The following is a 27,745-nucleotide window of genomic DNA, read 5'->3' as shown; positions in this document are numbered from 1 at the left end:
CAGGAAAGTGAAGGTGTAAACAGAGGAGGCTATATTTTGTATGGACACAAGGACTGGCTTGTAAGAGGCTGATGTAATGGCATGCAAAAGGATCTGAACTGCTTTATTCTAATTAGGCCCTGAAGAACCAAAAATCTTCATCCATTAAATGGAATATGTTTTAAAAACTAAAATGTCAGTCATACTCAAGAAACTGTTTTAATCTTATGGAAACCCCAAACTTCACCTGAGCCAAGTACAAACAGTCTATTCTGCTTGATTTTTTCTTGCTGTTAGAACCTATGTGGAATAGCACACCAGGGATTGCTTGATAGGTTAGGCACATATGCATTTTAGTTCCAAAATAATAATTACTTTTTTTACACCTGAGGCCTATAGATTAAAAATTGACTTCTCTGTCACCAAATTTGCCTTTTTCTCCTGAAGTCAAGCATAATATACTTAAAGAGTGAAAATGCAGCAATATTTTATATATTTTAATACAATAAGCTAACTTACCTTAAATGTATACTTTGTCAGGTAAAAGAGATTTTCTCTTTTAAATTCACATTTGCTTTCCCTTTCAGGTTTTTCATCATTCTCCCAAATGAATATAAATTCTGCATATGGTCCAAACACACTTTGGTTTTTGCATGTAATATGGACAGCATTATCAGCTGTCAATGTTGTTTTAATGTGATTCACTTTTTCTGGTACTGTAGACAAAAAAAAGGGTTACTTGCTCTATTCTCATCATTTCAAACTCAACATTTCAAGCTGTATGTGCACGTCTGTTTCCTGTGTTCTCTCAATAACTTCATATATTTTCTTCCTTAAAAATTTCAGTCCCAATTTAATAAGCAACAAGATAAATAATCGACTTTGACTTAATCATGAGCTTATCTAAGCTGAAAAAGATGTGAAGTGGAACTGAAATGCTCTACTGACAGACTGCAAAAATAGTATGATGGCAACTCTCTCTTACATCTGACATCACTTTCTCATTTGAGGAACATGGGGCAACAGACAAGACAGGAAAAAAAAAGAGCTCTCCATGTGAATATTTGTTTCAAAACTATTTTAAATTAAATTTCTCCCAGAAGCACTAGTGTATTCTAATATTTAGAACAGTGTCCTTACACTTAAGTCTGGTTTAAAGCCACAAGAACTTTTTAATGACACAGAATCTGTTAAATCTAATCTGTGGTTTCAAACTCTAGTTTCATCTGTTGCAACAAATGTTGCAGGTTTCAGACTGAGGGGCACAGCCAAGAGACCTTTCACTATGAGCTGGTAAAACCTTTCAGAAAGTAAATGAGGCAGCCTTTGTAAGGCAGCCTCATTTCAGTAGCCACATTTCAGTAGCCATATCACAGTAGCCACATTTCAGTAGAACACCACCATGGAAATTTTCTACAAAATCATGTCAATTTGCAAAACAGCATATTGAGAAAAAATAAAACCAAAAAACTGCAGCTGATTTTTTCTTCATGTGAAGAGCTAAGACTTGTAAGGCTCTAAAAGCAGACAAATATCCCAGGTGAGGAGTGGCAGGATATTTGACTTGTCTGAGTGTGAGGTTACATCATAGCTCATCATTTTTATCCACAGGGCAGATCTGTTAAGATTCCTATTCCACATGCTGCTGAGAGAGCTGTGACAAGGAGAAAGTGAACATTTCTGGAGGCAATGTCTTTGTTGAAGATGAAAACATCTTTCATAAAATGTAGGGGTTTTCCTGCTTCCAAGGACTGGTGTTACACTGTTACATTCTTCAGTTCAAGAAGCCATAAAATTCTTCCACATCCTGCCTGACTTGTTACTAACTGTTGTTGCAGTTGAGAAGGTCTAATCATGATGCAACTCATTATTTTCGCAAAATTCATGATGCAACTCATTATTTTCGCAAAAAATAAGGGAAATGAGGTTGTTTGCACATCCACAAACTTATATTGAAGACTTTAATCTTCACCTGAGTTATTAAAATTAGTGGAATGCAGAAAGTGGGGGCTTCAAAAGATAATATGCTCAAGCTAGATTTTTGTAGAGAAAAGAACCACAGTCATGCTCATATTAGGGCTGCCTAAAAATTAAAGCCATATTTAAATTTGTATTACAGTGAAGTCTCAGATCAACCTGTTTATATTTATCAGTAAATTAATTTATCAGCTTTTTTATTATCTTTTTGTTTAATTCAATTTTTTTTCTTTATATTGGGATATAATGCTTCCTAAAGACTTCACAAGAATTTCAAATAATGAAATCTTCTTTTTAAAATTATATATATATAAGAAAAATAATCATATGAAGTGCATAATTAAAAATAGATCAACTAAGTAATTTTAAAAGGGACACTAATTATATGAATGTCAGTACAATTATTTTAATTTTAATCCATTTCTTGGCTAATAGTAATACTATATATAAAATACAATGAACTACACAAGGGAAGTACAAATTCTTTATGTTAGTATCAGCCTAGGTCATATCAGTTAGCAAGCAGATTTACCTCCTTCATCTGTTGTGAAGTCACGGCTTTCGCTGCTACCTTCAAGACGGTTTTTGTGTTTGTTCACTGTAAATGGAGTCACTGATACAGAAGCTGTGGTATAAGGTTCAAATCCATCGAAAGAATAGTGAGTTGTGTTGATTGTTATGTTATGAAAGACTGAAAAATGAAATTAATGAAATTAATTAAATCTGTGTTAGGAGCACAGGAACTTTTATACTTTATCAGAGCTACCTGAAACCACTGTCATGTGTACTTCTATTTTAATTACCTTATTCTGGTTGCTTTGCTTTGCTTACCAATGCTAAGTGAAGGCTCAGGAAGAAGAGGAAATACATAAATACATAGAGAGTATTTACATAGAAAGATTCATTGAAATGTAAGATGGCCTTCACCAGCATATCTGGAAGGAGTGGCCATTTAGCAGAAGACAATCCCCTGGCTATAACTATCTAAACTTGTTTATGCCTAACTGCCATGCATTTGTGCCAACTGAAGGGTAACAGGGTCATGTCCTGACATGGTAAAATGATTAATCTCAACTGAAAATTCAACTGGAACAACCTCAAATGAAGGAAATTTTAACATTTGTCTAGAATAAATTGCAGTGTAAAGAGAGTCCAATAGGACTTGACCAGTGCATTATGCCTGGTGCTCTGTAATTATGTACATGCAATGAATTATTTAATTACTTACCTTTGCCTTCCACCAAGAAATTCACCGTGTAGCCATCTATGGGACCGTTGGAAGTGTCCCTAGGTGCTGTCCAATTAACTGTTACACCTGTCATATTTCTGTGTACTACTTGAAGGTTTTGTGGTGCTTCTGGAACTGTTGTGAAAGGAAAATAACAATAATTTGCAAAGAATGAAAATAAAAGTATTCCTCTTTTGACCTATTTTGATTAATTAGATTAAATTTCATCTGACACTATAGCAAGATACCAACAACATGTAATTTTTTTTGTACTCTATTTCAAGAAAGTATACATAAATATAAACTGAGTATATGTAAAAGCATCATATTACAGTAATTTCATACATTTAATTAATTTAGGACAAGGTGAATACAGCAACATCACATTTTACTAAAATTGTCCAATGTCTTCAAATCAAGAATTTAAGACTTGTCTCAGACTAGGTCTGCACTTTTTTTCTATGTGCATCTTCATTCAAAATTCCATAGAGTTAACCATGTTTTCAGTCTCCAAACAACAACAAAAAATAATCATAGTCTCTGACAGAAGGAAAGAAAGGCTCAGGCTGGAAGACAGAGGGGATGACTGCAATGAAAGAACAACCACTAGGGCAAGAGACCAGGAAGGAGGAGCTAAAGGAGAGGCTGAGGGTGGCTGAGAATGCTGCTCAAAGTGTATCTTTAACCCCAGGAAATCCAGACAATAGGTTTCATAGTAGGAGTTCCCAGAAATATGTGGAATGTAAACCAAAAGTAAGCATTACACTTACCACCATAGTCTGTATATATGTTGAAGTTTTGGTTGGCAATATTGTTTTCATAGAAATTTATGGATCCAATGCAGTCATACAGACGGTTTGGTGATAATTCTTTCAGCACTTCACAAGTTTGATTTTTATCTCTAGACTTTGAATCTAGAGACACAAGAAGAGCTTTATCAATATTTTTCACAGCTCCTAAAGTATGTGGCACCATTCTAACTAAGATTTTCCCTACCGTATTTATTTGATATAATTTGTAATAAACTATCATGATATTACAAACAGAAAAATGTACAACCTGATCCAATGACTAGATTTTAGGTTCTTACATACTAACTTAGTTTGCACAGACCTTCACTTTTCATCAGTAAAGGTCAAAATTTGACTTTCTAAGAAAACAGCTTTCCTACAGAAATCCAAACATGTCAAGGGGAGTCTGGCAGAACCCTGGAATGGCTTCCTAGCTCTTCAGCTCCCTGAAGCAGGAAATCTCCAGCCCCAGACATTCATCACCCATTTTTCTGGGACACATGAGGCCATTCAGCATCCATATCTGGCCTGTCACACGAGGTGCCTCTGAGCCAGCATGTCCTCAGGCTGGCTGACTCCAAGAGCAGAGAGCCTGGCCTCACAGCATCCAGGAGCCTGCAAAGACAGAGGCCAAGGCAGCCTGCAAGGGGTCAGCTCACAGCACGAGCACAGACTGCAGTATTTCCAAACTGCTCAGCACCCTTTCAGAAAATCAAACAGGACCTCAAAATCTCCAGAATTTGTGCAACTTTTGAAACTGGTAAACTCAGCAAAAGAGATCTCTGGGTTTGAACTTTCCCAGATCTACACTTGTGGGGATGGAAGTCCTCCAACTGGCAATCCCGGGAATTCTGAGCTACCTTTTCCTCAGACTGGCACAATTAATTTAAATCTGCCAGTCTTTCACCAAAATACAACATCAACAATGCTTTTAAAGATAAATAAATAAATAACCCACTTTCAGAATGCATTGGTAAGGAAGTTGATGTTCCATTGCAGGTGACAGTCATGTTAGCACAGGCAAGGGAGCTACTCCAACATAACAAGGCAGATGTGTTGGTTGGGTCCTTGACTTTAAGAAATTCCCTGGTGACTGAAATGGAAGAATATTATACATCATTTTGACATTGGCTGTACTGAGTCTTTTAATAACAGTTCATTTATGTTTTTTGACTTGTTCTGCAATATGAAGATACAATCAGCAGAGAATAATATACAAAGAATTTAATAAGAAATGGAAAGCAAAAATTTAAAAAGCCTTCATGAGATAAAGACACACAGGTATTCAAATAATAAATTAATGTTTTAGTACAGACATTCAGCATAAACACCAGCTTTGAAGTGGTGGCTGGTCTTGCTATTGTTTACCACAATGCATATGGCCAATGCAGTTAAAGTTTCCTTTTTTCTTTAGAATGAAAAAACTACTGTTTGTTTTCATTGTTCTTTAAGAAAATACTGCAAAGTTTTAATATACAACTTCAGAATAGCTTGCAAACCATGGACAAAATATGAAAAATTTCTGTCTGATTCTCTGAAGAGCAACAAGAAGAGACAAAGAAACCTAGGGAAGCTGAATTACTGCATGTAAAAATAAATTTTTAAAAAAAGAAGAAAAGAAACTACTAAAAGCCTTGTACTCCTACCTTTTGGAACAAGAAAAGAAGAAGTACCATCTGAACACCTGCCGTTTTTAACTTGGACAGTGTAATTCCAGCATTTCGGGAGCTCTACTGAACGGTCGCTGGAACTCACAGTTCTGTCTCCGTCACGCCCCAGAATAATGTATTCTGTGTCATTTGCGTCAATTTTCAGGAAAACTTCAGCCATGTTAGAGTCGTTCTTAGAGTCTTTTATGTCTTCAATAATAGCTAAAAGAAAAGCTACTGTAAATGGAGGTGAAAAGACCAGAATTGTTAAATAACTTTAATCTTACTTCTTCCAGAACTCAAAGACATTTTATAAAATAACTAATTAACTAATTACTAATTAACTAATTACAGTTTGTTGGTTTTTTTGGGGTTTTTTTTGCTGCTTTATCAGCTTTTTCTGTATTTGAGTTTACTGTTTGGTCACATTTCAAGACTGAAGGAGAATAAGGGGTATGGTTCTTACCACAAGTTGCTTCAGGTACCACTGTGGTAGGTTCTATAAAAAAAGAAAACAATATGAAGGTCTGTCTTAACAGATTGGGTATTTTTTCCACAAAGCATTGGAGAAGGGTGACCAGTACTGCCCCAAACTCTTTTTTCAATATATTCAACACAAGTAAATGTATTTAGCACTCCTCTCGCATTAGAAATAGGGAAGAAAACATCAGCTATACATAACATCATTCTTTAACTAGTTATTTTAGCCATCATCTGTCTTTCACAATTTGCCAATGACATCAATGAACTAGAAATCAAACTGGTTATTAGTAACATTTCTGAGTACAAAATTACACAAGAATATTCCAAAATCACACACTCTCATAGCAGTATGACAAACTACAGCAGTTTTCCAGGATGCCCATAGATTTACTCATATATGATGTGAAATGGGTAACTGAGTTGTATAAAATGTCACCAAAGAAACAAAATTTACCTGCTTTTTGCACTGCCATCTTACCTTTGGAAAGAGATTTATACAACAGTACAGGTTGTTTAGTGACTACTTTTACACCGGGATACCCAAAAGAAATTTTTACTTTTTAATTTTCTGTAGAGAAGCGTGAGCAAAGGACTTCATCCTGAAAACACTTACTTAATATATCCTGAGGTAAAGGTGTCACTAAAACACACCAATATCTAATTTTTTCACAGAAGGCAGGCCCTAGATTTCCTGCCTCCAGGCTGGGAGTCACCAGCTGGATGGTGGCAAACAGAGGGACCACTGGAGAGGCACCAAGACTGTAAGGGGCAGAACAGCCACAAGTAAAAGCTAAGTTCAGTTTGTCAAAGAGCAGACGGCAGCCTACAGCTACTCGAAGGATAGTTCAAGATGGAAAGTGTCCAGCTCCTGGGTGTATTTTGCACAAGCACATACATATATTTTGCTGACCTGACTAATTCCTTACAGCCCAATGGCAACTAAAATCACTGTAAATGCTTGAACTACTAGATCCCAAAAAATATTACTGCTGTGTGAAACCAAAGGGAAGACACTGGAAGACAGAGAGGCACAGAGATCTCAGATGTATTCACACTTTTTTGCGGCTTGGGCAAATTTCTGTGAATAACAAGAAAAGTACTGACACAATAATTGACAGATTTACCCTCCTGCTATATGCCACTGTGTGGAAATAATTTCTATTTTGCATTTGCTTGACAAGTAACAAATCTGGTATCTTTAATATTACTCCTAAACAGTAAGGTTCCTAAAAACATCCTTAAGTTTAATGCAGTTGTATGTCTAATTTGTATTCTTAAGTTAAAAACATTCCAAATGAATTGCCTCATTTAAATCCATTTTCTGTGCCTGATGTATCAGAACTGTGGAAACTGTGTGCAAGTTTGTCACCTATTGTGTAAGTGGAGCTGGGAGTGGGGCTGATCCCAGTGCCTGCTGGCAAGTTGACTGATGAGGTGGTGCTGTGCAAGGATGTTGAATTGTAATCATCTGTAAGAAAATAAACAACATATCAGCATTAAAAAGTGAAATTCATTCTTCCATATGGCTTTGTCATCAGAAATGTCTTACACTACAGCACTTCTCTGTTTTTGTTTTGTTTCTTAGGGGATTTTTGTAATTTAGAGAAGACTGCTGAAAGAAAAGTGATGTTAATATATTAAATTTAAAAAAGAGTATTTAAATAGAAAGCAAATTTTTAGGAGTATACCACTTACAAATTAATTTTGCTATGTACAATGACTTTTTTTTTGGTCAACAGTTAGTCATAATTCCAGATGAAGTCAAAATAAAAATAATATTTCAATCTATGAACTGGGAAAAACTAGAACATTTTGCTATATTCTTGCAATAAAACACAATTATGAAGAGTGCTTGTGCTCTTTCACAAACAGCAACTCTAGGGTAGTGCCCGTTTGCTGGGGCATGTACCTTGCTCACTCACTGTAATTCTTACTATACTTCATTATTTATCTCCCTGTTTATAAACCACTGACCGGTCTCTATAATCTCTTTTAGGCTCATTCCTACTGCTCTTGCTTTGGGGGCAGCCTTGTTGGCAGCAGCTGGCATTTTGGTTCTACTGTGGTGACTGCAAGACCTGGCCCTCCAATACCAGATCCCGCACGTAGTCCTGGCATTGCCGCCATGCCAAAGCACAGACACCCTTTCCGTTGGATGAAAATGAGCTGGAAAAGGCTACCCTGGTGGTGAATGACTTCGTTTTCCCCTAGAGTTTTGAGAGCAGAGCGTGGCTGCTAAGGGGAGAGAGCAAACCTGCAGGAGCATCCCCGAAGGCAGAGGGAGTGCGTGCGGTGGGGGCAGCGGAGCCGCTGCTGCGTGCCGGGCTGCTCGGGGCCGTGCCGGGCGGGGAGGAGTGCGTGCTGTGTGCGAGGCTGGCACCTGCGGTGAGAGGGACAGCAGGGTCGGTCATGCTCCATCCGGTGTGCCCGCCCGAGGGACAGAGGGACAGAGCTGCCCACAGCACCAGGGTGCAGTGCTGCAGCACTCCCTTACTGAGACACTGGGAATTTTTAACAGAACAAACGCACATCAAACATTCGAAGTCCAGGGGATTCAACAGGTGTCAGATGAACAACCAGTGAGTGTATTCTTTTTTGGTTATAATTGCGTCTTTCATGCTAAATGCTGTGTTTTAAAATATACCTAAATACATTACTCAAAACCAGACATGTCAGATATTCCTGCCTATTAAGACAGCATATTTCATTTTGTTGGATGAATGAAAAGGCATTATACACTCTGTGAGGTAATAGTGTGTGAGAAAATGAAAGAAGAATTTGTCAAGTAAGAAAAAAACAAAAAATCAATGCAATTCTGCCATGTAAATTGTTTCTTACCAGTACCAGGTGTGGTCATTGCTGTCTCCTCCCCTGAAAAAGAGAGAGAAAAAGTGTAACTTAAACTTTCAAGGAGTTTGCCAAGAAAAATAAAGACACATTCTTTCCTCCCAAATATCAGCTAAGCTTTCCCCAGGAAACTACACATTCTTAAGTTATATTTAGTGGATATAGCAACAACCAGATGCCCAAAAACTCAAGTATACAGTCACAGAATCACAGAATGGTCGGGTTAGAGAGAATCTTAAAGATCACCTAGTTCAAACACCCCTGCCATGGGCTAAGATGCCATCCAGCAGATCAGGCTGCTCAGGGCCCCATCTGACAAACTTCCAGCCACCTGTTTGTCTCTTCCTTCCTCCTTTTGCTCTTTTTCTACCAGATCTTTCCTACTATGTTTGTTTCTTGGAATTTATTTATGTCTTTCTTGTGGCACATGTTTTTCAGATAGAACTTCTCTGTTTATCATTTCTCTGTTACTTCAGCTTCTCACGACACTTCACAACTGCTGTAACTTTACTCTTTTGCAAATAAACTCCTTCAACCTTTAAAGCAAAAGCCAGGTTTATGTGAGAAACTGCCATACTTGTGAGGGATACATAAGTATCCCATTCATGTATCAGCATCAGAGCCATGTCCCTCATCTCTGACACAGAAGATCAACATAAGCAGATGCCCTGGGACTCCAGAGATTTTCTCCTTATTGACCTGACAAACAGCAGCAGTGTTGGCTGCTCAGTGGCCACCATGGATTCTCCACCTCATATGGACAGTTCAGAATGTTGACAACAGACGTTAAAAACACACAACCAGTGATGGCAGTGTCACCTGCAGGGAGTGAGAATTACTTGGTGTTTAGAACTGTCATGAAGTGTGTCTAAGCCATGGTATGAATATGAATGTACACAAAAGCTAAAGTCTTGCAAATACTTTTCTAGTCAGCAACTGAATTTGTTGTGCAACTGTACATTATGCAAAATCTCTTACTACAACTGACAATTTGGGAAAAGCCAGTAGCCTGATACATTACAGAAAAAGTATCAACAGAAGTCAAATGAAGTCAGGCAAAAACCAGTAATGCAGCATTTATTTCTTTACAGAAGTGGGGAAGGGTGTTGCCTAAAATCTGGTCCATGAGATGAGGATATGAGTCCATGAGGTTTGCCTGAAATCATACGAAACTGTCAAAATAACATTGCTCTTAATTGGAAGAATGTAAGCTCTAAAATGTAGCAAACTGAAAACAGATTGAATAACATGGGTGTAGAAGCCACTATATTAACAGTTCTAGTATATTAATTCATTTATGTCTATATACCTTCATTGAAACACAGACCATGCATTCTTTCCAAAGCTACACAATCTTAGCAAGTGAAGCTTCCTAACCTGAGAGAGGTTACAGATAAGAAACAAAAATATAACTCATCTTTTGAACTTGCAATGTACCTTCAGCATCTGAAACCTCCTGTCTGCAACATTTCTTTACAGCAACTGCATGATCTATAACTATATGTGTTAAATTGCCAAAGAACCCTGTAAAAACTAACATTCATATCCATTTGTATTTGCCATAAGCAATAAATTTTCAATGTATTTTCATGGTTTTCAATTCAGTGTTTGAAAGCTGGCAGTTAGTCATTCTAAATTCCATAATGTGATTTTCTTTTTTCAAAAGGCTTATTAGCTGAGGAATCAATTATTCCCCCTCTTTTTCCAAATCTTACTTTGGTTGAGCACATCAAATAAACCTGCAGCCAAATATTAACTTTCCATGAGCATCATCACAGATTAACTTTTACTTAGAAACTTTTCCTAGAACAGAATAAAAGAAGTTGCAGAAAAATCAAACTCTAAATTAAACTCTGCCCAGATTAGTGAAACATTCAGAAATACTTTTCAAGCTACTTACTGATCTCTGATGCAAACATAATAGAGACAAAATTATACACATCAAGATTGTCTCTTCCAAGCTAAGTGAGATAATAAAAGATCAGGGGGATCATAAGCTTGTCAGTGTTGTGTTGCCTCATTCACTTCCTCAAGCTTCCTGTGAAAATCATTTTCCCCATCCTCCCCCTTGTAAAGTTAGAATAATGCTAATAGCTTAAATAGAGTGTGAGGTTTATTGCTCAATCCCAGTGAGAGAAGCTAAACATTACACATAATCATAGAACTCCAGGTTACAAGAGACCTCAAGAGATCACCTGGACCATTGCCTTGCTCAGAGGAGTGTCTTAAAACAGAATGGGAAATAATAGTATGAGATTGCCCTTTTTTTCCTGCCTATAACTAAGCACTATCACTTTAACAGAACTTCATGGCAGTTTTATGCCCTTCTAAGTATTTCAAGGGTCTCCTGCTCTCCTATGATTCTATTTCCTGATATGCTTTATTATAGCAATGGAAGAAGTTGCAGTTGAAAAAAATTCAATAGGTGGCACCAGAACACTAAAAAATCCTCTCAAAAAGAAAAGCAAATGCATTTCCCCGTGAAACCTTTCTGAGAGCTACTGGGTAAAATGAAGGAAAATCAAGAAGAATCTCAACACTCCAGACTCTGTTACTCTGAGATTAATAGGTATATTGCTACTATTAATTTTCAAAAAAATGTCCCAGCACTAACAAATGCCTGAGCTAACCTCAGGCTAACCAAGTTAACCTCAAAGACAAAACTGTCTGCTCTTGTTTATATTCTAAAACATAACTCTAGAAACTTGAAAGCTGAAATCCAAAAATATATTTTAAATGCAATGAGGATGTCCAATCCCCCAAACACATGCTGTGCAGTATGAAAGCTTGATGATTGCCAAGCTGAGCAAGTTGGTCTGAGTTTAAATGGAGCTACCCCAAAACTTTTCTCAGAGCCTAAACTGCATCCAACCATAAGACATTCTCAAGATGATATGTGTATGATAACAAGGATAACATCAGATAACCCATATGGAAGAATTAGAGCATAGAAAAAGTTCCTACAACTGTAGTAAGTTTTTTAAGCTTCCCTCTCCCTTCTCTTGATTTGGCCATCAGTTGGTTCCTGCTGACATACCTAAAAGATTTCAAATGATTCATCAGTAATGTTTGAGCAGATTTGGCCTTAATCACATGTCCTGGAGAAAGGTATAACCAGCAGCTCATCTCACAGGCAGATGGGAGCCTGGCTAATCGCTTTCATTATCCTTCCTACCAGTCGGTGGAGAGAATGCAGCGGTGCTTCAAAGAAAGGTTTGAGATGGCAACAAAACACACCTAAAACAAATGAGTTCATCACTCTTTCTCCTGAAAGCCCAAAGATGTACTGGCCCTGTGAGTGAAATATGGGAGTACTGTGTTATGAAGTACTTTTGATGTTCAACAAGAGCAAATGGAAAAATCCTGAAAGAATCCAGGCCACTAAAAAAAAAGAAGCCAACCTCTCAAACCCCTAGGACAGTAGGCTCTCTGGGTCACATCTGGAGGTACAGGAGCTGCTGCATCACCTCTGCAGTACTGACTCTGCACTCACTGCAGTGCTGTGGTTACACCTGTATAAGTCCAGTTGTATAACATTAAGAAAATGTTTTCACTTGTCAGAACCAAGCAACTCAACAGAAGACAACTGGGACCTACAATATGTTAAAAGATAAAAATGTGTTTCAAGGAAGTCCAGCGTGTGATCTTCTTGAGCAGCAGGAAGAGCCAGCACACATTTCCTGTGTGCTATTAATAACACAAACTCCAGCTGATAAGATGGAGATCCTGTTGAATCAGCATTAAGAACCCAAAAATGCTATCATGTTTATAGGGGCAGAAATCCATTAGCTGATGACATGGAACATGTCTTTTAATTCCATTCTGCTGCTTAATTTGCACAGTGAGTAAAATGGACCTGGTTTTGTATTTCCTGCTGGACTGGCCACGAGGCTACACCTGCACGGCAGCAGCTCAGGCTGTCTGCTCTGAGCACAGGATTGCTGCTGGACTGCATTCCTCCACACACACAGCACAGAGTAATGTGGGAAGGAGGATGCTCTTCTGCTAATAGTGCATTTGGTGTTTTATCTAGCCTGGTGCCATACCAGCTGGCTCTTCACATCCAGCTGTACTCCTCATGTCTTTGCCAGAGCTGGGAGGGGGCAGAGGAAGTAATCCTTCCTCTCAGCCTCGTGTCTGTAAAGCAGTTGGCAGCCGCGTTTTGCAGCCAGGAAAAAATGCTTACTGATTCTGCAGAGCTGCTGCCCTTTTCCCAGGATCTCTCCAGCCTTTAGTATATTGAATAGACCCCAGCAACGCCCACCAGGCAGCATTTTATACCAAGCAACCGATGTAAGTCCAGATTCTGCCTTCCCTCTTTTCACAGCTGAACGGCACTGCTTCAGCAGGGTCAGGGCTCTTCACATCTGCACAGAAAGCAACAGGATGTGGTCTACTTGTTCAGATGGAGTAAAGCTCTTTGAGGGGGTCTCCTAGCAAACAGCACAGACATTGCAGCTCCCCTGCCAGCCAACACTAAATTGCAAAAAAAAGAACAGTTCCTGGTGGGAGGTGAAGGGTGAGTAAGGCAAGGAGCCTCACAAAATGCTGCCAGCCGCCCTTTGATTTATTTTTAAACTTCAAGTGGGATAGGATGTAATTCACACCTGCTTTAAAGCTCCCTTGTGCTGCCAGAACCAGCTAACGAGACCTTAAAGTAAATGAGCATCAGGCCAGAGATGTTACTGTTATTTTTGCTGAAAACACAAAACAGAGGGATCCATTGCTACTTTATAAACAAATCTGGGCAGACCTCAGAATAAACTAAAAACACTTAAACATCTGAGTAATTCTATACCACAGAGGACCCCTCAAATTTTATAGGTGGAATCACATGTGCTGAATTGTTTTCATAACCAGAGACTACAGAATTACACTTTATTCTTTATCTCTAATTCTGGAGAAGAAAAAACTAACAATATTCCCAGTTTCTAGATGAACTGCTGCTTTTTGAAAATCGTGTAAAAGAATTCTATATAGACTTCATATTAAAAATATGTGAATTTTTTCATGCTCTGAGTCAAAAAATAAACTACTCATTTGAGTTTACAGTATAGAATTTTCTCAGATGACAGAGACATTTCTGAGGGTACTAAAATAAAAATATATTCTTGTGTTCATTGAAGATGAAGCCATCAAATCACTTCTAAGTTATTCATTGTCTAATTGATAAAAGTCTTCATAGCCCTATAGCAATCATAGAAGTTAGAACTAAATAAACATTATAATTTCTTTTCCACAGGCAATATTTATAATATTTATTTTCACCAGAAATTAGGGATAAAATGTTGAAACTGTAAATTTTAATTTAACAGAAATTCTAAAATGTTCCAATTAAGAAATTCCAATTGTTTGCTTTTGATATCTGGATTTTATGTCCATTCTGACTTTTCAAAACGATAATTAAAATAGTTTCCATCTGATTTCTCAAAATATTTCTTTTTGAACAAGTTCGTTAATAATTGCCTCCCATAGCAACTCCTTCACACAGTGCATCACTGCCCAAGAGCCTGATCCTGGCACTCTTTCCTTCCCCTTTAACCTTTGGTTAAGGCATTATCTGAGAGTCAAAGGCCTTTTTGTTCCCAAGCACCTGCCAGTGCTGAGGGCTGACTTGCAGTGGGAAGGCGTGGTCTGCCTGCAGAGCCCAGCTCAGGAGCGAGTGCTGCTCTAACTACAGCCATTGATAGGATGTGGTGCTAGGCTTTCAGTGAAAATTGACCTCTGAAATTAATGCTTGTTCTAGATCCCTCTCCTTGCTGTCCACCTCCCAAAACTGGAGTTATTCCTATCCTCCTCAAGTTCAGAGTCAACTGTGAGCATTAATCAGCATTTACAGGTATGGAGAAGGCGAAAAATTCAAATTAGCCAGCAATCAATTACAAGGGGAACAACCAGAAGAAAGGGAGGGAATTAAGAATTCACAACTGACTGATACAAGAAGGAACAGAATGTTACAATACATGTTGAATATTTCTGACCATTTTAAAAAAAGTATTTTTCTAGTTCTGATTATGCAAAATAAATATAGGAGTATAATTTTTCCAAAGGAAAACAAAAACACAGAGCAAAAGAGAAATTTCCCTGAAGAAACATTAATTTAATGGAAGTAATAATTGTTACCAATGATATGTAGAATTTCTCAAAACTTTAAACCTGAAGTAGAACAAAAACCAAAAGCAGCAAATCAAATGCTTTTTGCCAACACAGTTCCTGCAAACCTGAAATAAATACCCAGGACTATTGTGTGTTTAGCAGTCAGAAGGAGGGGTTTTCTATCACTTGCACCATACTTTAAATGACATTTGCAGCCTTCACAGGATGGCTTTGCAGTAACCCACTCATACAGCTACAGCTAACGACGCCTTTGCTGCCCTGTGGTTTCTCTCATGCTGTTTACTTCTGCCTTTCTTCTACAGAACCCTGCTCAAAAGGAAGAGGGTGCAGCATACAGTGGTTTTGAGCTTAAGTGCTTCCAAATGCAAACGGAGTTACCATAGCACCCACATGCCCAAGCAATCAGACTTATCTTAGTGCTAAACCACTTCTCTAGTGCAGTCATGACACGTCCCTATTAAACTCCTTTTCATCATATTTGCATTTGTAATTATTTTCAGTTGTACAGGTTCATTAATATGATACAGTGAGGGGTGGCAATCTTTGGGATGAATCTTCCAAACTGCTTTGCAGGGAGTCCTTGTCACCATTGTGAATTGTCTGCAAGAGAGGAGAATATCAAACCCTGATGTAACAGTTCCTTCAGCTGGGTACTCTCCACAGTGATTAAGAAACACCTTTACATGAGGAATGAAAGACTGGCTGTGATATTTGTTTGGCAATTTTGTGCAACATGCAAAAAAATCTGTTTTATATTTGCTTTGCCCTTTATATATTTTCAGTATTTGTGCACAGAAAGTCTTGAGCCAGATCCATGTTGTTCCCATGCTAAACTTCTCTGCTCCCCAGGGCCAGTCCCTCTAACTTCAGTCATGACTTTTCCAGCCCTACTGGATCCTTCCTTGATCTTCCTTTCCCCCATCTACCTTGAACAGAAACACTCGCTCCATATTGCTCTGCTTAATGGCACTGACAAAATGGCTCTGGATTTGCTGAATGTATATTGTTTATGGCAAGCAGAAGGAGGAAAGAACTTACACCTATTTTATCATCCTCTCAATTTGTACTCCCACGGTTTTTGCAATTGCTGACTCTATTGGTCACAGGAAGCTGTGGAGAACAGCAGAAGACAGCTCAGTTCTCAAGAGTTTTGATCAGAAAAAGAGGCTACAGCTGAGCAGCCTGACTGACTGACTTGATGAAGAGTGTGAGGCAGGGGCAAACTTAATTTCAGTCCCTTCATTGGACCATGGCTTATTTAAATATCTGACTCGCTTCTCTGCTTCTCAGAGACAGATATCTTTGAGTTTCTTCAAGATTAAAGCATTATCTGGTTTTGTACATCTTCCTGATCGATTATAATGTTTATGTAATTTTGCCAGCAATAGAAAATGGGTCTTTTGCTCTAAAAAACAAAATCAACTTGGAAATACTTCTCTAAACTGTCTTTAATTAGCTCAAATTCAAACCATAAACAGTTTAGTACCATTTGAAGAGTAGGGGAGGCTGCAAGTAATTGATGTTGAAGGTCTAGTTTAACCTAAGTCTTTCTGTGAGTCTGGGATTCTAAGCTCAGCATTTTAGCCACTGATAACATAAAGCCTGTTGAAATCAGAAATACCTTCTGTTTCTCAGAGTTCTATTAGCATGAAATCCTTGGATCAACAGCTCTGTACTTACTGGGAGCATTATGCCAGTGAGGACTCTAATCAGCGATTTTCAAAAAGATTCAGCTTTTTAAAAAGAACATTTCTTTCAAGAACTGACATCTGCCTGTGAGTTATTCCTTTTCATAATAATATTTGTCTCTGATCCACTGCTATGTTAAACACCCTACCAAACCACTTGTTTGATTGTTATGCACTGCAGATTTTTTACTGATATAACATATATAAATGTACTACAGGAGCTCCATGGTTTCACCTTGGCCAAGGGCTGAGGGCAGGGTAAGCAGTGGTGGCACACAGACTCAAGACAGCAGAACCAGAGTGTGACAAATGACAGAGCAACAGCCCACCAGAGAGCAACACTGAATAACTGCTGCAAAGATGTAGCAGACTGACAGCACCTGAGTGTCATGCTCCTCAGCTGCAGCAGCTGGGGACAGAAATAATCCAGAGCCCCCAAGGCTGCAGTCACAGAGCTCCTCTGGCCTAGTGACACAGGTGAATGTACAGCTGCAGCTGCACCGTTCCCAGAGCTTTTCCCTTCAACAAGATAATTCAGTACTGCTGCAAAAATCACACTTTTCAGTCAGTCCTGTGAAAACAACATTTCTGATACTTCTTGGAGATGACAACTGGCTCAAAGGAGTGCTACAGTGAGTGATACAGTGATGTTTGGTGCTTCTGAAACAACCCTATTACAGAGTCAAATGCTGGGGCTAGGGGATTCAGCTGCTGTCTTGGATGAAAACAGGTCCTGTGGTTCAAATGGGCATATTGGAGTCAGAGTGAAGATCTGAGAGAGAATCTGCCTTTATCTACTCACAGAATTAAACATTACATTTTAATTGAATTATCTGATGATTGTGCAGTTCAGGCCTAAAGAAAACTAGTTGCTCTATTCCACAGCAGAGAATGCATGAGCCATTGCTCAGTACCTCCAGTCACTGGAGGGTTTTATTGTGCTTAGTTACTCTGCCTGCACAGCCTCAGCCTTTGAAAGATTCACAAATCAGAATAAAGATGTGGCACAAAAATTTCCTTTTCCAGTGATCTGTCATTTGTATTTCTGTGACTTCTTGCTCCAAGCTTAACAGGACCCTCAGCAGTCTCTGTGCTCCATGAGGTGAAGTCCCAGCCTCACATCTCCAAGCAGCAATGCTCTAAACTATCCTGCTAGTCTCAGTCATCTCCTATGACCCAGATTTCTTCCAGCATGAAGAGATCCTAACCAGCACTGGCTGATAGACAACTAGCTTCTGTTTCTTGAAAGGATAGAGAGTACAGAGGGAAAAAAAAATCATGCAGCTCAGTGGAGAACCGTTCCCATACCAACTCTGCCTGCTGGGCAGCTTCCTCGCCCTCCCGGGGCTGCCAGCTGCAGCCAGCAAACTCTCTTTGTCTCAAGGGACACTGATTTTACTTGGCTACTATCTTCACTTTTTCTTTTTCCTCCAGACAGTCAGGCCAAAATTTATCAGAATTGAATATCCTTCATCATACATGCTACTGAATAACATTTTTATTGTTCATAAAATACTCTGACAGCCAGGATTCACTGACCAACAGCTAAATAAACTGCATTCTTGTTAGGGTGCAATTTAAAACACAGTAATCTATACACACAAAATGTTGATAGGAACCATCATGTAAGGGTCAGATCCTACCAGCATTATTCATGCAAAAATCATTTGAAAAGTAAATCATTCAGTGATTCATATCATTATCTTCCAGAACACTGCCTGTTAAAATTTATTGTTCATTTTTTAATTATTTCCCTGGAGGTGTTTAAGAAAAGGCTGGATATGGTACTTAATTCCATGGTCCAGCTGACAAGGTGATGCTACATCATAGGTTAGACTCGATCTCAAAGGTCTTGTCCAACCTAGTTAACTCTGGGATTCTGTGAAAAGCAGAAGTTACACTATTTAAATTAATCAAAATGTCCTATATTTGATGTGTGACTTGAAATCCATCTTGTCCTCAGCTAGTGAAAAAAAATTGGAACTGTGACCAAGTCCTACCCAGGAATTCCACTTTTTACTCTCTTAACTGCATGAGTGGCTGTATGTACCCTCTACGTCTGTGTCTCTCTAACATCCCATGCAAAGTGGAGATAATGGCATATTGCAATTAGAAATTATTAATTATGATTAGAAATTAATTAAAATTATGAAGTTCATAGACAAGGGATCTGAAAGTGACATAAAAAAATATGCCCACATCCGTCTGATTGCATAAACAGGAACAGGCTGCAAAGAGAGAAACTCCTTGAACTTGAGCTCCCCAGACTGCCCTGCACACACTTACAAAAGCCTCTCACTATCTCAAAATCTGGATTGCAAAACCTGGGCTCAGTCCCTTCAGGGAAGCTGAGCAGCTTGAGCAGGTCAAGAAGGGGCCCTTACTTCATGTAACATCAAAAGCAATGGTGAACAGATTTCAGAAGAGAGCACAGTGCACAAGCTCCTCTGGAATTCAATAAAAACATTAAGTGAAAGTGATTTCTTGATCCCATCTCCTTCTTTATTTTTCTTTTGGAACCAGATCAGTAATTTTGGTACCCAGCACTGGGCCTTTCACTGCATTTTAAATGTGTTCTTTTTTTTCCTCTTTCTCCATTTGCTATTTTCATTATAACAAACAGGAGATGTGAGATCCAAGTTTAATGAACCACCTGATAATCACAAGCAAAGAGAGGTGAAAATAGTTAATCTAATTTTTCTTTAAATCCTATGCTGATCATCCTTTTCTAAAAGACTGTATGCTGAGTATTTCAGGAAATAGAAATACAGGCGCAGAACGGAAGGACTCCACTCTGCTCACAGTGATTGTGGTGTCCCATATTCCAGCAAAAATCTAAAGCTCGTGTTCCTCAAGATATGAACAAGACTGATTTCAGTAGCTCTTTAAATAATTCAAGGCAAAAAGAACATAAATAGTCTGGTCTTCCATCTTTTGCCTGTGGAAGGCAATTTTCGTTAGCATTTCAAGTTTTTTTATTATAGTTTTTTATTTTAAAAGAATTAAATGAATGGTCTGGGAAAGAAAAGAAAAATTGAAGGATAAGGATGCTAGACAGGAATTTATTTAGGAAAAGAATTGTATGGACCTTTCAATGTATAGGGGCCCATGGAAAGCCCTCAGGCCAAAGTTAAGAGAACATCCAATTTCATGCTCCAAATAATTTTACACTCTTCATATAGGCATAGCTATTCACAAGCTGGGAAATACCACAGACCTGTAAACATTTCTTATGTCTAATAATAAGAAATGTGTATATAGCAGCATTACATATCTGGCAATAACAATCCCACTTGGAGGTGGGAGGTCAGAAACCCAATTGGATTTGTAGCACAAATATCAGTTTGTACACACACATCCCCATAGATGGAGCAGTTTGGAAGTAGTGTGCATACTGTCTGCTGTGATGACAGATGGAAAAGCTGAAGCAGAAAGACACAAGTATGTGCAAATGTGGGTGAGGCTTTTCTAAGTCTATATTTTAGTTTGGCTGAAATACTGGTGAATGTATGCCCACATGAACTGCTAAAATGTACTGCTCTTTCATTTTTAATACGGAAATATATAAGTTTTTGGTTTTTTTCAGTTGTGTACATGAAGGCACTTGAAGATATTATTCAGCACCTATTATTTTGCATTTCATATGTATGCCCCACAAATTGATGATGCAAACAAACTGAAAAAGACAAAAACTTCTGGTAGGTGTTCAAGGAAGCACAGAAATTTGTTACTTGTCATTTACTTCAGTAGGAATTAAGTATAGCTTGAAAAAAAATCATAGTCTGAAGAAAGATAATGTGAATCAAGACTTCTATAGGGTCTGGCATGTAACAGATCTCTTAATAACCCCCCAGCAGCACACAGAAGCAGGAAGTGGGCACTGACAGTGCTTAATTCAGCACTGGAAGGAAGTGCTGAATTCAGGAAGGCACATGAGCCTTCTCTGCACTCCCATTTGGTGCACAGAGACCAACTCAAGTGTGGGATCACCTGGATTTCCATGGGCTGCTCTGCACCAGCATGTAAACTGTTAGGAGTACTTGGATAAACTGAACTATGATCAAAGCCGTGCACAACCTGCAGCACTCTCACCCAAATTCTTTATCAAATTTTTCAGTTTTCATGATACTTGATGCTGAAACTGAAACTTTCAAGGTAGTTTAATTAATATTAATATTAATAATTAATATTAAAAATATGAAAGACTATTTTTAATAATGCCCAACATTAGCAAGGCAACTGAGAAAAAAAGAGACTGCAGCATTTTAGTCAGGATTATCAAGAATAGCCTCATGAGCATAAGCTTTGAAAAATCTACAAAAAAGTAAAACTCTGTTTTCTGGATTTCCATTTTGCCACATAAGATCCTTTTGTAGGATATTCCATGGTAAAGGATGGTCAAGAAATTCCATGGTCAAGATGCTCTGCTCATCTGCTGATGAATAATAAATTCTGCCATGTTAACACAATGTGTTCTTTCTTTCCTTTTGGACATAAAATATGTTTTTTATATACATTTACATAAGCAAGAGCCAAAGAAATTAAGGACAGACAAACATTATCTGCAGTGACAACAGCATAAAGCAGTCTGAAATAGTGCAATGAAAGTTGTGTCTGACTGTTTTTAAGGCTGATATGGTCAAAAGAAAGCTTTACAAAGACTTTAGAACTTTCAAGAAAATAAGGAACACAATGATCAGGGAATGGAACCCTGTACCAAGGATATAATGTGCTTATGTTTGGGTACGAATAGCCAGTCCTCCAGGACCACAGCAGATGATGTCAAATAAAATTGAACTAAAGGCTGTCAATTCATTTTTGGCACATGTATGGGGCCAACAGCTACCCCAAAGGAACAGGATTCTCTGATGAATGGAAATGGATCTTATTAACAGAATTGTCCAATGAATGCAAGAAATGGCACTAAGGTCCACAACATCTCCTACACTGAGCTGAGATCCCCCTGCTCAATCTCCCATCATGAGTGACTGGGAACTGGCAGAGAGAGGAGCTGAGATGAGTGGCTGATGGTTCAGCGGGATCCCACAGCACTTGGTATCATGAGGAACTTCTCACATTAGAACCATTGCAATCTACTTGACCATGGCTTTGGTCCACATTACATGAGAAATACCGGCCTCTTGCCAGAGCATCGGCCCTCCAGCCAGGAGTGCAAGTGCTTTTACTTGTGCAAAGGTGCACAGTGCTAAAACAGGCTTAACTGCCAAGCTTGTTTTGTCTTTCAGTTTTAAGTTACTGGCAGCTGCTAATGAAAGTCATCTTTTACCTCATCAAAGTTAATGAGCTTTGGCACTGCACTCCTGAATGCGGCTGTAAAAGTCCTGCTTCCGCCTGTAGTTGTTACTGCTTGTTCAGGGGCCTCTCTGCTGGCATTGCTGTACTGTGGAATCCTGTCCTTTTTGGCTATGACTCATCACAGTCAGTCAGCCACACGATCTAACTCCCTTTTCAGTTTAAATCACCTTCAGGTTAGATTTGAGTGGCTTAACTATGGGAGGGTTCCCATTGTCTTGTTTCTGCCTTCAGACCTTAGGGGACAAAGCTGAGAGCCACTGCTGGTATTTATCCATTAGTCAGCTCTAAGTTTTGCTTTGGCAGAGATATAGAGACATCACATAAAGCAGATAAAACTCACTGCAATCCACCACCTCAGCAAGAAGGGGCAGGGGAATTATTTTAACACTTAAAAGCAGATAAAACCCTTGCTACATGTGTTTGGTCTGTAGTATAAGTTTGACAAAATGTCTGCCTCTGTTCCTCCCCAGGCTCTGCATTAATGCTGACACTGACAACAGCTTATGGAGCACGGCTGACATGTGAATGGACTCAGAGGGGGAGCTTGGGCAGGTGCTGCAGGGCTCCAGTGCCTTCTGCACATCCACCCAACAATGCTACTCTCCATTGTGCAGCTTAAAATTGCAAAAGCCATATGTGATTGGGTGCTTTTTGCCCTCTTTTTTGCCTCCTGCCCTCCCTGCCAGCCAGTGTAGGAGCTCCTGACTCAATGCTCCTTCAGCAGCCGACCTCTAAACCGCAATGGCCCCACATTCAGGGGGCTGGTCCCTACCTGCCTGGCTCCTCATTATCTTATCATTGTGCATCTGATTACAAAACACTCCAGGAAAGATAGCCCTGATGATGCCTCCACAGCACAACCTGAAAGATGTGTTCAGTCTAACTCAGTAGTCAAAAACTGACATGTTCTTGCACCAGAGTTTCACTAGGAACTTACGGCAGCTTCAGACTTGCCACCTAGACTGCCTTTTAGGAAGCCTTGACAGTTTGCTATCTCTCTGCCAGCTTGATCAGAAGTTCTGAAATTCAGAGGTGATAAGATCACAAGGATTAGTTCAGTCTTCTACAGAGATAGTAGTTCAGATTCGCTTGCCCAGCAGGCCTGTGATGCATAACCATATTACTATGTTTATCTTCCTGGTCTTGACCAGTTTTCATTGGATAATAAGGTTTGACTTCAATAAACTAAGAAGCTCAATTAAAATTTGTATTTCTTTTCAAATGACATACTGATTTCAGACAAATTTCCAAAATAGACCCATTCAGCCCTATTTAATAATTTATTGCTAAAGTTCAATTAAAGTTGCTAACATTATAGAGTAATAAAAGGAGAACACCTACTTCCCTGGTTAATAACTTAATCTGAAACATATATGTATTTAAAAAATCAAACACAGTTGAATTTTTCAATAATTTTAAGCTGCATATTCAACATCTTTGGTACGAGGGTAACAGATACAGGAACTGGCAGCAAATAACGATTACAGATGTACAAGAGTTGCATTAGCTACCAGTTTTGTGAATTTACTCCTGTTCACCTGCAAACCTAATATGTCAGAGAAGCAGCCAGAGCTGGTTTTGCTCTTCCTCTGCCACCACCAGGAAGAGTTGCATGAGCAGAGGGTTAAGCTCCCAAGGCACCCTTTCAACTGTGCACAGTATAATGCAAATCAAGTATAACTTTTTAGTCTTTGCTGGTTTTTAACAGTGTTTGGAACTAATGGACTTATTTCAATTTCAATTTCCTGGTATATGGCAGTCAGCAAGAACTAAATGGTGTGACAGGATGTGGGTGCCTGAATTTTATCTCAATTTAGCAGAGCACTGGTCTGCACTTAGCAAAGCAGCTCTCAGCTTGCACTGCCAGCAAGCACCTTCCCATTCCCAGGCAAGACTGCCTGTCAACCCACAAATGAGTAAACTTCCTCACTGAGGTAAGGGGAATGGTGGCAATGTACAGAAGCATTAACACTTCAGCCTACATTGTTTGAAGACACAGAATTTTGCAAAACTAAAGAACCAGAAAGTGTAGTTGCCCGAATGATTCATTTTTTTCTTCATTTTTAGAGTGTTTTTTTTAGCTACAAAGCACAACACAGGCAACCACCCCAATGACACAAACTTCATGGTACACTATGGGATGGCCAATATCTAAGAACAAAGTGCCATTTCCCTTCTGTGAGCACTGCACAAAATATCCAGAGACTGTCCTGGGCCAGGATGAGCAAGCTGCCTAGTACAAACATTCAAAGTTCTTCTTTCTTTTATCCTTCTGCTATTACTATTTCTAGTATTTTTTAACTATTGAAACTTCATTGGTCTATCCAAAGTCCAAAGAGCCACCATTATTAAAATGATGATTGCCTGGCTACCTCTACCACAGCAGCTGATGCTCAGGCAGCTGTTTGGTTTTTTTTAAATTGGAATTTCATATTCTTAAGTCCTTCAAGAAATGTTGGGTGAATTTCACACCATTCAGCTCTGAAACTTACTTCCTAAAGACAACATGCACAAGTTTTTTTTTATATTTTTTATAAGCTTATTCATAAGCTTTTCTTTCCTAAAAGAAAATCTAGCATTAGTTAAAAAAAATTTTAAAAAAGAAGGCAAAAGGTCCCATTTCTGCTCTTCTCCAGTGCTCCCAGAAACACCTTGTGCTGTTAAACTGCTGGGCCCCCTCCTAACACCACTAACAGATTGTAGCCAACCCTGCCTTCTACTGTTGCCCTATACTTTCCAGCACTGAACAGGAATCTCTCTGGGGCTGACTGCATGAAAACTTGGTAAAAAAGGCACTTTAGTCTTCAGTTTTATTGCTTCTAGTACTTTTTAACAATCTAGCAAACCACTGAGTTATTCACAGCTTTTCTCATACATTGGAATAATTTGTTAATTAATCATGGTTTATATGATTTCCTGAATTCATTTCTTCATTTTGGTAATAATTACTTTGAATTTATCTAGAGTAGTAGATATTATCTTTAGTTAGTATCCCTTTAGATGGATTTTCATCTTCAGAAAACCACTACTACCTACACAAACACTTACAGCCCAGCCTTTATTTTTTTCTCTGGCTTCACTGCTCCCTCTCCATTTAGCCTGAGGCACACACTTGCACAGTGTGTTGTCATAATTTCCTGACAGGTTCTAGGATTTCAGTTTATATTTGTATACTTTCTTTCCATACATTCTACAATGCTTTCTCCTAGAGCTAACTTTTAAACTCTTGTCCCAAAGAAGACTAGGGCTCATATTCTACAGACATAGCACTGGGGATTTCAAAGGAGATGTAACTTTTACTGCTTATATTACACCTAGAGGATAGCATATAGACTTCCAATACATTGCATCTATGTAATATACTCACATTTCTCACTGTATAAGTGTGCATATACTTTTACAATACTAACTCCAAATACTACTTATAATACAGAAGCTCTTCATAATGTATCTCTGCCACTGCCTTAAACTGTGCCAACTGTCCTTTGGTTAGGTATGCTGGGAGCTTGATACAACTGAGTGAATTAACTCTGTTTCTTTGTATGCCCAATTTCCAGTCTAACTTAATGGTGTTTGCAATGAGATTCTACAAATGTGTGCCTTGTCCTCATAAAGAAGAATGCAAACTCAATTAGTGTGCACTCCCAAGCACTGGCAATGGAGGATTTTTCAGACCATTAAAACAAATCACTGCATCTGCACATTGTTACCTGTGCTGTTTTAAACTAGAATATATCCTCTGTGAAAAGGTATCAATTAAAACATGACATTAAACCAAGCCATGAGGTTCTTTTAGGTAAAAAGTGATGACTTGCTACAGCAAGAGCAAATCAATCACTGGAAAAATTGCACACTGCCCAAGAGTATGATGAAAGGCATCCAAATGGCCCCGAGTTCCATCCTTCATGCATCAGTAGAAATGGATGAATATCACTATATCAACAATCCTGACAATGTTTCCAAGACTGCAGATCCAGATCAAGCACCTGACACCAAGGGGAAGCACCTCCATCTGCCGCACTACATGAAGGAAGCCTAAACCTGCAGAAGAGATGGAAGCAGCCATGTGTGTCAGGGTGACTTCCTGGACAGCCAGAGGTCTGACAGCCAGGCAAGGATGGCACACCATACTCCTCCCCTACCTTATCATTTTTATGGATTTCTTTTTATTTCATAGTTTGCATTATTAAGCTTTTTGAAAAGATTCCTATTAATACAGTTTCTCTAATTTACATTTAAAACCCCCTTACTATTAAAGAAAAAAAAATATCTGCATAATAAAATTACAAATATTAGAAAACAGCAAAAATCAGTTGATTTCAATAAAGTTGCCCTGACAGACAGATCATAAATGCCAGTGGAAAGAAATACAGAAAATTCATTCTGTTTAATTATTAATCTGCTGACAGCACAAAGTAGTGCAATGACCTGGGTGTGTCCTTGAAATGCCTCTAACCTTTGTAAGCAGTAAAGTGGTCAGAATTTGTTTTGCAGAAGATGAACAACCCCTGCATCTCCACAGAATCCTTTGAACCTCCCAGATGCGGAAAATCTACCCACTGTGGTGTTTAAACTTCATTTTTGTTTCTGTAGCATGCAGACAATTCCTATCCAAATTGAGAAACTAAGCAATCTTTTTTACTTCCTCTCTTTTCCCCATAACAAGGCTTCACCTATGAAGAAGGCACAAGCTGGGCTGGTGCTTGCCAACTTGATAATTATATTAATATATCCATCAAAAACAATATTAGAAAGACTCACCAGTAAGACTGCAAGCACTGGACAATAAAACAACATTAAATCTAATTCTTTTTAGTAAAGAATCATCAAAGAGCTGAAATTCAGAAAGAATTTTTGATATTAAAACAACAGCAGGAATATGAAAAGCAAGTGTATCATAAAGATAATGAGTAGAGAGACCAAGCTAGGATGTATTTGCAATCAAACTAGTTTCTCCTCTAGCAACTGCATTGTGAAGCATCTAGATGGAATCTGTGGTCAAGAAACATCTAACATTTCAAAAACTCAGCATCGCACACTGTCAGCCATTTCCAGGATTATTATGAGTGAAATCTCCTGTCTCTATATGACAAGAAGTCATAGGGATTTGGGTTTGAGCTTGTTTTTGAGCCAAAAGCTTTGAAGCACTTTTTGTTCTGAAATGTGGCATCACAATGAATTTTGTGACAGATCATTTTCCTAATGATCACATTTCCTGTAGTGAGGCTTTTCATCTTCCTCTATGACTGCACCAACACTGCAACAACACATACTCTGTAACACCTTCCACCTCCAGTGAAAAGGCTCTTACAGTCCCTTAGATTGAAAGAGGACTCAAAGAAATGTGTCACTCTGACTTAAGTCCTGGATCAGGACTCTACATCACCAGCACAGCTGTTTTGATTTGGGGGTTGGACTTATTTCACAAGAAAGTTACATAGTAACTTCTATAACAATCTGCCTCACTAAGACCTACCATCATCCTGATCATGTTAATTCTCATTTGCATTTGCCTCCTGCAATGCCACAATAATTCCAGATCAGAAAACAAATGGAGCTGCTAAACATACCGAGCCCTGCTATAAAACTACTGAGACATCACTGTTACTTCTCTGGTCTTGATTTACTCTTGCTCATGTTCATTAAAAAATGCCACCCTCTGATCTGACC

General features: G+C 38.7%; 1 protein-coding gene across 1 annotated transcript in view; it reads right to left on the bottom strand.

The window, feature by feature from the left end:
* Window positions 1-27,745, bottom strand: part of PTPRC (protein tyrosine phosphatase receptor type C) — a 57,695-nt gene that overhangs the window by 15,600 nt on the left and 14,350 nt on the right. The window contains exons 2-9 of the mRNA XM_036388339.2: window positions 8,946-8,978; window positions 6,091-6,123; window positions 5,622-5,846; window positions 4,934-5,068; window positions 3,955-4,098; window positions 3,185-3,319; window positions 2,489-2,647; window positions 499-695 (exon numbers count right to left, since the gene is read on the bottom strand). Of these exons, the coding sequence (XP_036244232.1) occupies window positions 499-695; window positions 2,489-2,647; window positions 3,185-3,319; window positions 3,955-4,098; window positions 4,934-5,068; window positions 5,622-5,846; window positions 6,091-6,123; window positions 8,946-8,978 (1,061 nt within the window). The remainder of the gene's footprint in view (window positions 1-498; window positions 696-2,488; window positions 2,648-3,184; window positions 3,320-3,954; window positions 4,099-4,933; window positions 5,069-5,621; window positions 5,847-6,090; window positions 6,124-8,945; window positions 8,979-27,745) is intronic.

Source organism: Molothrus ater, chromosome 9 (genome assembly GCF_012460135.2).
Source record: "Molothrus ater isolate BHLD 08-10-18 breed brown headed cowbird chromosome 9, BPBGC_Mater_1.1, whole genome shotgun sequence".
NCBI classification, from domain to species: domain Eukaryota; kingdom Metazoa; phylum Chordata; class Aves; order Passeriformes; family Icteridae; genus Molothrus; species Molothrus ater.
The sequence above is the reverse complement of the archived record's forward strand: the minus strand, read 5'-3'. Positions and strand labels throughout refer to the sequence as shown.